Here is a 13,409-nt window from a genome sequence, read left to right on the forward strand (position 1 = left end):
TGCTGCCGTCAGAAGCAGCATTCCAAAGCAGTAAGGGGCTGTGTACACCAAAACTTTTAAACGCGTCTGAAAACGCGTTGAGGACGCCCAATGCCAGCTGTTTTTCAGCTGAGTGCCAGCTTTCATCAGCTGAGCGCTTTGATAGCTGTGATACTTCAGCTGCGAGCCGGTTGGTTGCTGTGGTAATGTCCCACCCCTGCTCCACTGTGATTGGGCGGCCGTGTGAGAACTGACATTGACGAGCGGAGCTTTTCTCCCAAAGTTGAATCTCTTTCAACTCTAGACTCTCAGCGCCGAGCGCGTGAAAACCACCGAGCGCCGGTTTTCAGCGCGGAAAAAACCCGCTCGCTGCTGGCTTATTTGAAAAACGCCGAGCTTCCATTGGAAACAATTGAAAACATGCGCCGGCCGCGGGCGTAAAAGTTTTGGTGTACACAACCCCTAAGGCATCAAGACACGTCCAAATCCAATGTTTGCTTTACTTGCCGACTCCTGAGATACCTCATTGTCTTTTCCTACAATTTTATGTGTGTGTGCACCAGGAATGTGATTGGTCAAGTAAAAAAAATTTAATGGCGACAATAAAAGCATGTGGAGCTCAAATTTATAAATAATGGTACACTTTCACTTTTACACCTTTTGATTGCATTTCTAGTGAGAAATTAGTATTGCAGTTTTCAAATATGGGATTAGTTATCACAAAGGCGCTCTCTGTTTATATTTCTAACAGAATTCAAATACACTGCCTATGAAGGCTGTCCAAATGCATTTCCCGGAGCTGCCTCCATGCCCCTAAAGTCATTGCCTAATGAGGCAACAGGGCAACAAGTCAGCTGCCTTGTGTTTCGGACGCAGGCAGAGAGAGAGAGAGCGATAGAGCAGATGGTTGATCTTGATCCTGTGTTACTGCTGTGACTGCAGTAAGGTAATTGGTGACAAGCAACATGCTTCCCATTCACCATTAAAACCTGGCCACCAATGCCAAATCCAAACACTGGTTTAGCTGAAGATTTCCTGATACATGCACACCACTGTCTTACTGGCTTCAGTTTGACTTTCTTTGTATGCCTGTTTTCAGACTATCAAAGACACGCTTTGTTGTTTTGTTAATTATAGTTAAGTGTCCTTTTTCACTTTCTAACTACATTGTTATTTCTTTGACACTCTTGTGAGTTAAATGAGAAAACTGGTGTAGTTACAGCTAGCTTTTAACAGGTATACGCAGTAAACCAGACACAGTAATGTTACACAAACATTTCAAAGTGCTACAGCAACAGGCATTTACAGTACATTGTATAATTTTGTACACCTCATCTTGAGCAGGTGCATTGAGATTATAAAAATCTTCGCATATCTCTTCAGTCTTAATCTGGCCCAAACCAGACAGAACTGTGACAAGAAATGCGTGACAAGACATTTTGTCAGTCTGTTTCTATTTTTATTGTATAAACCCCACAGCGAAATCTAAAAGTCTCACTTCACAAACAATAGCTGCATATTAAACATCAAACATGTTCCGATTTGTTGTCGTTTTCTATCTTTCATTCAAGACAGAAAAAATTCTTGGCCTAGGGATTTCAAAAATTCCAGCTATTTGGTACAAAATCAACGCTAAAATACAATGTAGAGATATTTGGCTCCCATGGGTATTCCCATAAACGATCTGTGAAGCGATCGTGACTTGCTGTAATGTGGCTAGAGTTTAACCCAGGGGAGGCCTTCAAGGTTATCTCAAAAATAAATAACGCAGCAGGGTCCCAACAGGGAGACTAGCGGTTGGTCTATCTGAATAGATGAGATGCATCGATATGCTGAATAAACATACAAAATATGCTGTTTTTGTTCTGGAAAACTTTTTGTCCTCAAATCTATGTTTGACATATTTATTTGAAGAGTATTGTGTTTGCTGCCAAAAATTTTTTAGTGCAGTCACAGAAATTTGATATTTGACAGTAAGATTGCCTTACAGAAAATGAATGTAAAGGCATGACAAGAAAACAGAAATACGTCATAACGTCTGTGTGACTTCAGTATTTCAAAATTTAGTTGAATAATCGCAACTGCTGTTGGATACCTGAACACCTGTATACTCAAACAATGAGTATTTAGTAACATCATTTAAGTGAGTAGTTTAAGTTTAATTACATTTGTTTTAAATTCATGTATTTGGTAGACACAGTTTACAATGCATTCAAGATATACATTTTATTAGCGTTCGAATACGGCTTATTACGTCTGCCGCCATGTTGATTTTAAACAAAGGCTGTGAGGAATAGACGTCCAGAGAGTACACAGAGTTTTCTATGTTGTTAAATTAGTTGATGCGTTAGCTATTTATAAGTGGTGTAAGAGCGCCCCCTAGTGGATAATAGCGGAATTATAAATTACCGTAAAAACTAGTCAGGGAAGCTTCATTGGCAGGGAATAACTCATAAATGGCAGGGAAAGAGTTAAAACACCAATATACTGCAACAATACAATATTTTATAAACTAAGGCTGTTTCTCAATTCTAAGAACACAAAGAATAGACTTGTGTTCTCGTGGAGATCGGTCTTGCCAGGCGACCTTGCCTGAAGATCGCGAGAACACAGAATGCACTTGTGAGAATTGAGATATGTGCGATCTTCCTGTTGGTCACCTGACCTACGCCATTGTTTTGCCGCAATGACTTATGGGGTGTAAAGCGATTTCAGCGTCCAAGGCTGCGTCCGAAACCGCATACTGTACAGTAGGTACTGAATAAGATGAAGTACCTACTTACTTGCCGTTAAAACAGTAGGTACTGTATAGTATGAATCCTAGTAGTATGAATGAGATTCAGACATACTACATCCGCCATGTTGCTACATCACGTGACATACGTCGTCGTCATGTCATTCCAGCGCGAAAACAGCCGCATACCTCTTCTTCTTCGTTTTATAACTCCTCTCCCGGGGCATCATGGGATAGTGAAGTGTCCATTGTATGCACACTGCAAAATCTAACCGGAAGTAGTAGGTCATCCGGGTACTTTTCGCATACTGTATTTCGAATACTATGTATTCAGAAATACTACTTGACTCGCCTATTGCTTTTCGCGTACTATATAGTATGAAGTAGGCGGTTTCGAACGCAGCACAAGTCTGCACTCGCTGCATCTTTGATATCAAGAACACATCCGTGTATTTTCTGTACTTGCGTTCTTGAGAATTGGAATTGAACTTCGACAGTTAATGATGCATAAAGCGAGGTTCAGAAGGACGCAAGATCGATAAAGAACGCATATTGAGAAACAGCCTAAATATACATCTCCAGTATGTACAGAACATAAGAGGATGTCTCATGTATCCATCCATTATGTTTTCTAAGACATGCACATAAGCTTAATAACATTTGATTGACTTATTACATTAAAACACTTCACCCTGCTCAAATAATATCATTTTTAAACATTATGCTCTCAAGAAACATGTTTTGTGTGGCTGGGGTATAGGAAGAAATCCAACTAATCTAGTAAAAAGTCTGTGCCAGTGGTTGTATGGCAGCAGGATCTCATTCAGTTTCAAATTAATAAGTTATGTTACTGGTTTGATTCATTTGACATTACAGCAATGACAAACTTGACATTTTGCGTGGCGGCTTAACTTGAACATAATGACAAACTAAATACCTAAAAATATCTGCTGTTCAGCACACAGTAAACAGATGTTTGTGTATGATAAATTAAAAATTATAGATCTGTGTGGTTAAAATACACTTAGTGGACACTTTATTGGATGCTTTTTAATTGCTTGTTAACACAAATTGCTAATCAGCCAATCATATGGCAGTATCTCAATTCATTTAGGTATCTAGATGTGGTGAAGACGACTTGTTAAAGTTCGACTCAAACATCAGAATGGAGAAGAAAGAGGATTTAGGTGACTCTGAACATAGCATGGTTGTCGGTGCCAGACGGTCGGGTTTGAGTATTTCAAAAACTACTGATCTACTGGGATTTTCACACCCCAACCATCTCTAGGGTTTATAGAGAATGGTCTGAAAAAGAGAAAATATCCAGTAAGCTCCGATTGTGTGAACAAAAAAGTCTTGTTGATGTCAGAGGTCTGAATATTGGGCAGACTGGTTTGAGATGATAGAAAGGCAACAATAACTCAAACAATCCCTTGCTGCAACCAAGGTATGCAGAAAATCATCTCCGAACACACAACATGTCAAACCTTAAAGCAGCACGAGAACACACCACACTGTCAGAAATAAAGGTACAAAACTGTACCTTTACTGTCACTGGGGGTGTACCCCAAGTTTCCGTTTGGTACCTTTACATGAATAAAAAACAGAATACAATTTTGGGTAGATTACCAGACCTTTAGAACCTACATTGTTAAAAAAAAGTCAAAATATGTACCCTAGCTGTCAGTGAGGTAGCACCCTTTAAGTAGGTAATTGTATGGACCATTAGTTACAGATATGTAAACATTTAGTACCAATATGTACCTTTGAAATACTTATATGTATTTTTGAAATGAAAAATTAAATCCTTTGGTGTAAAGTTGTATTTTTTGAAAGGGTACAGCCCCAGTGACAGAAAAGGTACAGTTTTGTACCTTTATTTCTGAGAGTACGGGTGCCACTCCTGTCAGCTAAGAACAGAAAACTGAAGCTACAATTCACACAGGCTCAGCAAAATTGGAAAACAGAATATTGCCTGGACTGATAAGTCTTGATTATAGCTGCGACATTCAGATGGTAGGGTTATAATTTATTACATAAAACATGAAGCATGGATCCATCCTGCCTAGTATTAATGGTTCAGGCTGGTGGTGTGATAGTGTAAGGGGTAATATTTTATAGGAAAGGGGTCTCAAACTCAAACTGGCTTGGGACCATTTCTAAAACAGACATTTTATTGGGGGGCCGCAAAGCTATTTTAACGTTAAGAAAAGTACTATATTTCTGTAAATGTCATGTTTATTTTCAATTATTTAATGTATAATAATACTTGAAAATATATAAGCAGTGGTTTTATCTTTTTAAAATACATTATTTTATAAAAGTAAGTAAATCTTTTCTTAACCTTATCTTAAATAATCTTAAAATTAAGACCTATTAAAACCTTGCACTAAACTAACAAATTTAATTCCTGTATAGATTTATAAACTATTATAAAAAAATTACCACCAGTAAGTGTTTCTGTTTTGATTTATTTTGGACTGTTTTCAGTCATAGTATTGACTTCATTATGTTTTTTGTTATTTCAGTTTTAATTAATTTTCTATTATTATGTAGAAAAATATTAATAAGTGAAAGTGATCACATACATTTTGAATGGGTAGTCAATGTTACACAAGCTAGTTTGACAAAAAAAATAATACTGCTCTATGTGTAATTGAATAGTAAGCTACATAATAATATTTTATACTTCGTTATATATTCGGCCAGATTATGTTATATTTTTGAAAGGTGACGCGGGCCGCAGAGAGAGGGAGGGCGGGCCGCAAATGGCCCGCGGGCCGGGAGTTTGAGACCACTGTATAGGGGATTATTACGCTTCCGTGTTTCGTGGGCGGAACTTGTCAACTTTGTGCATGGCCACTTCCGGCAAGCATACCCAAGTATTGTTACTGACCATGTCAATCCCTTTATGACCACAGTGTACCATTGTCTGATGGCTACTTCTAGCAGGATAATGAACCATGTCACAAAGCTCAAATCATCTCAATCTTGTTTGTTAACACTCTGGGGTCGGCTGCGGCGCGGGCGCCGCAAACTCTTTATTTTTCAATCACTCCCTAAAGAGACTTAGATAACTCTGCTGATTTTGGACATACAGATATGACTTATACATCATTTAAAACGTTAAATTGTCTAGTTTTTTTCTGTCCACTCCCAATAAAAACAGCATGTTGTGCTTTTCGCAAAATTAAGAAAATAAACATAATGCGCGTTTTGTTCTCTCTCCCTCAGTAAATTCCTTTCAGAAACACGTCAGAAAAATGAACTGTAACTTAACGAATACTTGTCATACAAACAAAAGATAAATGTCTACATAATGCTTGGAATGTCTACTTTTGGAAGATGTAAGTGAAATCGAAAAACAAATATTGTAATTCGTTGTTAACTGTATTAGAAGAGAGATATGTACCGTCTTTCTTCTGTTGCTTCATTATCTATAATGAGCCACGCCCCACTCCATTGAAGAGAAGAGCAGAGATCATCCATATTCATTAGTCAACCCCACAGTCAATGGACATTCCGTCTCTGCAGCCATTCACTGCTGTGTTGAGTTTTAATCCGAGTGCTGGAAACATGACATCTACTTGTTTACTCGCGACTGTAACTAAAGTTATCTCCAGACGCGAGTGTGACTCGATCGACGTCCAAACGCACACACAAACACACAATGCCTCATATTTGAAGCGCTTTGTGGTATAATTATAAAAAAATGCGATTGCACACATCACATAACTGTTTACTCGCGCCTAAATCTCCAGACAGACGCGAGTGCGTGTGCTTCGTCAGTGTGATGGGGTCGATGTCCAGACTCACACACAAACACACGATGCCTCATATTTGACGCGCTTTGTGATATTCTTATAAAAGATGCAAGTGTGTGTGCTTAGTCTGTGTGACGCAATGTCCAAATGCACACACAAAGACACGATGCCTCATTTGACGTGCTGTTTGGTATTCTTATAAAAGAGGATTGCAAACATCACATCTACTTGGTTACTCTCGCCTAGTAAATAAAAGTTATCTCCATGCGCCCATGTTTTCTTTGTGCTTCCGTCAGACGCGATCAACGGCCAAACGCACACACAAACACAAACACACAATGCCTCATATTTGACGCACTTTGTCTTAAGACGCATCTAAACACATCTAAAACCCAGTTTATTCGCGTATATCTCTGCACAGTAAGTTTATTTAACACAGGATCATGCATGTGAAGGCATTTCTTTTGTGTTGCTTTCACAAACAAACACGTAACAATAATGGCATCTTCACATTCCTGCCTAAAGGCTCATTATGCAGCTCATTATGCAATTGTTTTGTTCTTCAGCTGTCAATCACAGATTATTCAAGAGCTTCCAGCCTCCTTGCATATTGCCTTCCTAACCAAAAAGTGACGTTGAAATTGTAAATCAATATATTGTGTTATGTGAAGGAGTAAGCAGAATGATTTTCACATCATTTTAAAGAAAAAACTCTAGACTACTAGATCCTGTTTTGAAAAGTCTTGGGAAAACATGTTTAGAATGAGTTTTGTGGAGTTATATCAGTCACCTCAATTTTTTTCTTTTTCAAAAACCATGCATAAACATTTTTCTATCAAAAATACAAACATGTACATACATGTTAATCATATAATATAGTAACCCAGTTTGTGCTGAATGCAGTGTTATAAGACTTTTGCCATTACTATGTTTTTAAGCAACTGAAAAAAGCACAAATGTCAGGGCAGGTCAAAACTTCTCCAGGGCCCTAAAAACCCCTTAGACCCCAGAGGGTTAAACATGACAATTAGTCCACCATACTCAAAATGCTTCCAGAGTCACTAGATCTCAGTCCAACAAAGCATCTTTGGGATGTTTTTTGAAATTCTGAAAGAAAATTCATTAGCTCAGGTATCGTGTAAATCTTACCTTAGACCATTCACCGGTCTTCCACTCATAACATTTGGTGTGATCCTCACAGGTCTCCTCTTTTGGAGGGCAAGATGCAGGATCACAAAGGCCCTGAGGATTTCTGCAGGTCACCGTCCTCTTCCTGATGCCTCGACCACATTCAGAGGAGCACTGAAAGAGAGGGGGGGGGGGGTCATTCAGTGAGTGACAATATAACACATAGCAAATGAGAGAGCAAGTGAGCAATTGCGTGAAAAAGCAAAGGATGGAGAAATATAAAGTCGTAAACAAGAGATGAAAACGGGACAACTCGTGGTCATTAAAACCGAACTCCTGCAGAGTCCCATTAAAGCTTCTCTACGCTGGCTGAATCCACTCTAATTAAGTGCTTATAACACCAATATGATGAGCTGAAAAAGACATAGACATAGAAAAACAGCCACAGTGCCCCCCGCAGGCCAGGCCAAAGTCTCACAGACACAATCAAACACATCCCATAGGCTCTTCTGACGCCGCAATATAATCGTGTCCCTCAAACTTTTCAGAAACTTTTTTGATTGAACTTTCAAGCACCACCTATTCAAAGTTTCTACATCTAGCAGGTTGAATCTTTGGTTGCCTCAGTAGCTTAATTGCAATGAGTGGCATAATGATGTGTTTTGATTAATAACTACAGTCTTGTAGTCAAATTATGGTGATCCATCAAAACCACCATTAGTCCCTTGACTGGGCCTTTCCAAATTGGAGCAGTATCAGAGCAGTATCAAAAACATTTTTATAGAGCAATATGCAAATTGAATATGCAAATCTTGCAGCACATTCCAAAGGCAATAATACAAAATATAGGCCTAAATAATATATCGACATACTATGCTCCAAATGATTTCAATGCTGAATCCAGTGTTGAATCGGTCATTCTAGAGCCTCTAGATACATACAGGACAGTTAGAAGAATACCCCTGTAGTTGAATGGCTCAGTCTTTTAAGAACTATCCTGTTTTCCATGATATGCAGGGCTGGGGTCAGTGTGAATGATGCTCAGGACAGAACTGCCCCTTGCCTGATCAGGGAAGTGCTGCAAAATTATAACTGCACTTTTTCAGGCCTTGCCAATAAAAAATTCAAGCAATGACGTGAAAGAGATTTCAATGCCCTACTCGTGCCGTTTGAGAAGCACACATCCGAAGGAAAGCCGCATTGAAAGGCTTCAGAAAGCGTTCAAATACACACAAATAGTTTATACAGTGCCCAAATACAGAGTTTACGTTTCATTGCGCTTGAACCGACATATTTAGAAAAAATTCTCTCAAAATTACTGGGTTATGACCATTAATTTGATATGTGACCCGTCACGGAAACCAGGGACTCAAGTCGACAGCACAAGTTTCGAGAAAATGAGAAACAAAGTTTTTTTTTCGAAATTTGTGATTTTCGTTTTATTGCAGAATCTGTTAGTTGAGATCACGAAGAAGCCTCTCCATGTTTGAGATAGCAGTTTTTGTATATTTAAAAGCGTACATTTTGCGGTTAAAATAGGCTTGTTTTTCCGGAGATTCTAGCGTGCAGCGGGGGGCGTCATTGTCTGTGTGTATATTTACATACTGTATAAGCTTGTGTTTTCGCCTCCGCCCCCAAAGGGAACAGCGTGACTACTAAATAAGGATAGTTCGCCCAAAAATGACAATAATGTAAGTAATGACTCACCCTTATGTCGTTCTAAACTCGGAAGACCTCCGTTCATCTTCGGAACACAGTTTAAGATGTTTTATCGTTAGATTTAGTCCGAGAGCTTTACCCTTCATTGAAAATCTATGTATGGTTTCCATGTCCAGAAAGTTAATAAAAACATCATCAAAGTAGTCCATGTGACATCAGTGGGTCAGTAAGATTGTGTTGATGCATCGAAAATACAGTTTGGTCCAAAAATAGCAGAATTACGACTTTATTCAGCATTGTCTTCTCTTCCGGCTCGAGCGTGAAGTCACGTGACTGTAGTGACGCGGCTGCCCTGTTCCTCAGACATGTTTGCTAAGTTTTTTTTTTTTTCAAACTTATAGCCTGCGTCTCCCCAGACTGTAAAGCTCGGGCGCACAAAACAAAAGAAAAATAAAAGAAGCTGGGGCGGAACAAATAACAGTCAGCCGCATCGTACGTCAGCCGCGTCACTGACTTTATGCGGCGCCGCAGTCGGATGACGTCAAAGTACCGCGAGAGCTCTTCAAGAAATCTTACGGAGTAGTTTAATGTAGACTCGCTCTCGCGGTACTTTGACGTCATCTGTATGTCAGTTCTTGCAGCGCAGCATGAGTCCAAACACACAGAAGTTACACAGATATCGTTGTATTCTTCATATAATTGGCTACATGTTTTGTCTATCAATATTTTCCATGAAGTCATTGGCTGATGGAGGAACGAGCGAGCCATTGGTAACCTCTCTAAAGGATGTCACGTTTTCGACGGCGCTGTTTGGATGATCTATTATACTACTTCCCTATTTTAAATACAAACTTTGAAGGCGGGTTCATGTGTTTAACGAAGTGTAAGCTCATATACCCTTACATGTTACGATTTAAATAGTCTTCAGATTATATATTATATTGTATTACCAGACATTCATGCGAAATCTGATGTAAACAATAGACTATACATCTACATTTCACGGATTATACGCATTTGTGGACAAATATGGTTATTGGATAATCTGAAACAGACTGGATTCGACTTGTGATCCCCACAAAGGTAAAAGAGTCATGTTTATTTTTGCGGGTTGTCATTTGGTCATAAAATACTACGTATGATGCTAGAACATCTCAAAAAGGGTTTTACAGGGGGCATGGCTTAGCTAAATGAGATGTAAATGAGCCCTATTGTCTCCCCCAGCTGAAAAGAAGAGTCCCTTTCGTCTCGATTTTCTCGGTTTGAGTATTTCTGAGTTCCTATATTCAAATGGCCACAACTTCTCCAAATCTTATCAGATTTCCATGTGTTACACATCGTTGGAAAGCTTAGAAACTGCACTTTCAGAATCTGTGAATAACTCAAAATGCCCAGATCCGACTTGTGTCCCTACTTTCCGTGACTGGTCACATATTCATGGGTTATTAGCATTAAATTAGAATATTCCACTTTCATAAAAAAATCTGATAATTTACTCATCCCATGTCATCCAAGATGTTTATGTCTTTCTTTGTTCAGTTGAGAAGAAATTAACTTTTTATAGAAAAATGTTCCAGGGTTTTTCTTCATATACTAGACTTTAGTGGACCTTAACAGCTGACAGTTTCAGTGCAGTTTAAAATTGTAGTTTCAATCCAGTTTGAAAGGGCTCTAAACCATGGGTCTTCAACCGGGGGAACTGCAGGGGGTCCGCCAAATGATGTTTCACCACAAGCTATTTTTTGCTAAAGCCGCGAAGGCGCGCGTTCAGTTTAGCAAGCGGACCAAAATAAAATATCTGAAGATTATAATGTACACTCAGGAAGCAGCAGTAGCGACAGAAAAGGCATCATAAAACAGGTAAACCTTATAGGTATGTGTGACTTTCTTTCAGAAAGTTATTTTAGAATCAGTGCGACATTGTCTCATCTAAGTTATATTTCTGAACTTGGACGGCTGTTTCACGCGGTTCAGATTTAAAGCGCAAACTCAACAGGCAAATGACACCACACCGCGTCTGCATTATAAACTTTGACAAACTATCGCTCGCATTTAAAAATGTATGAAACGCGCTCCGTGATGGTGCTTTGTGCAAGATTCATAGTCAGGTTGAAATCCGCCTCTCAAAAAGTTGCCCCAAAGAGATGTGCGCGGACTCAATGCATGTTTTCTCCTGAGTCTGATATTAAGCAATGCAAAAAATAAACCTGCGTTAGTCAAACTCGTGACAATGACGATACACAAGAAAGGGCAACAAACCTCTGAATTATAAAGTAGCACAACCTCTATCCCCACCAGAATAGACAGTCTTTGTTCACCATGGTCTGTCATCTTTATAAACTGAAAGCCCAAGTTCAGGTAAATTCACAGTAAAATGAAAATCTATTACACTGCAAATACCTTAAAATAATATTATATTAGTATTATTATATTCATATTATTATTATTATTCATATAAAAACTAAATCTACTTTAACAAAAAAATTATGCATGTACAACAGTAGCATAATAGTGCCAATGTACTGTTTTAATATAGTATGGCTGTGTGACAATATGGTTTGTTTCTATTTATAAAACAGCTCCAGTCCTTGATTCTGATTGGTCATCAGTTGTACTTTACTCCACTTTGCGTTGTGCCTAATACGAAAAGGCAGCCTCTCGTACCTTACTGATTACTTAAATATCAGTTTTACACATTTAGTATCAGGGGGTCCCTGCTCCATGCCTTTCTCATCTAAGGGGTCCCCGACCCAAAAAACGTTGAAGACCCCTGCTCTAAACAATCCCAACCGAGGTATAAGGGTCTTATCTAGCAAATCAATCATCATTTTTGGCAAAAAAATTAAAAATAAGTGCTTCTCATCCACAACTTCTGGTCTTGCACTAGCCTTGTGATGCACCAGCATGACCTTACTCTGAGGAGCTCGATCACGGCTTGCATCAACGGCGTGGGGCAGCCTTGTGACACGGAGGACACAACATCTCATTCCCATGGTTACAGTCATAACAAAGATGTTTCCTTTCTGTTTCCTTTCTGTCATCCACTCACCGTTGTGTATATGATGACAATAGGGGTCCTTATGGAGCGCCACAGCGCTGCTCCCTGTCTTGTTGTCCATAAAGCTGGTACAGGCAGGTCAGCACATGCCATATTGAACGCTTAATGACATCACAACCTCCTAGTAAAGTGCAAGGGGGTCCTCGTCAGAAAGGAGGAGAAGTAGACCCTATACCAGTATCACCAGCAGTGCATTTCAAGAAGATAATATCAGCATCTGCAGGGTACTGAGAGAAAACTGGTAAGCGCTATCTAATTCACACAAAAAAAGAGGCAAAACTCACTGCACACCTCGCACCATTAGTATGAGAAAAGATGCCATTAAAGGGCACAGAGCCACCTAGTAGAGGGGGCTCTAACTTGGGCGATTGTCTCAGCCACAGCTGGCGAAAGGCCAGCTAAAACGTCTTCGTCCCATCTAAGAGCCAGATATTCAGAGGCCTGACAATGGGTGCCAGATCGTGCCCTACCCTTTAAGAAGGTCCTGCCTCAGAGGGACCGCCAGGGAGGAGCGGTTAATAGAAGTGAGAGCTCCGAAAACTAGGTCTAATTGGGCCAAAGAGGCACAAACACAAGCGCCTGTTGCTCCTCTACCCTGGTCTTCCTCAGAACTTAAGCAATGAGGCTCACTCGGGGAAGGCATATTTCTTCAGGTGACGTGGCCAGGTGTGCACTAAAGCGTTCATACTGAGGGAACCCTTGGTCAGGGCAAATCCTAGCGGGCAATGAATGTTGATCACTAGACAATCACAGGTGGTTAAGTTTGATTAGGGTTGGAGCTAAACTATGCAGTGCTCGGCCCTCCAGGGTAAAATGAATAGCCCTGCAATAGGGTGTCGGTATGGTATATGTTTATACTTCTCATCCAACCACAATCAAATTTACTCTATCCAGATGGCGTGAATTATCTGGATAGGTGATTTTTTAACAATAACAAGCCAATGTGAAATAGGAGTAACAAGGCTATTTTTTAAAGTGCCCGTATTATGAAAAACTCACTTTTTCTGGGTTTTGGGGTGTTATTTTGTGTCTCTGATGCTCCCACACGCATACAAACTTGGAAAAAAATCCATCCATGCTGTTTTGA

General features: G+C 39.6%; 1 protein-coding gene across 3 annotated transcripts in view; it reads right to left on the reverse strand.

The window, feature by feature from the left end:
• adamts17 (ADAM metallopeptidase with thrombospondin type 1 motif, 17) overlaps positions 1-13,409 on the reverse strand; it is a 216,145-nt gene that overhangs the window by 17,514 nt on the left and 185,222 nt on the right. For all 3 annotated transcript variants that reach the window (XM_073811891.1, XM_065294290.2, XM_065294289.2), the window contains one exon: positions 7,627-7,779. In XM_073811891.1, the coding sequence (XP_073667992.1) occupies positions 7,627-7,779 (153 nt within the window). The remainder of the gene's footprint in view (positions 1-7,626; positions 7,780-13,409) is intronic.

The sequence above is a fragment of the Paramisgurnus dabryanus genome, chromosome 2 (genome assembly GCF_030506205.2).
Source record: "Paramisgurnus dabryanus chromosome 2, PD_genome_1.1, whole genome shotgun sequence".
In the NCBI taxonomy this organism is placed as follows: Eukaryota; Metazoa; Chordata; class Actinopteri; order Cypriniformes; family Cobitidae; genus Paramisgurnus; species Paramisgurnus dabryanus.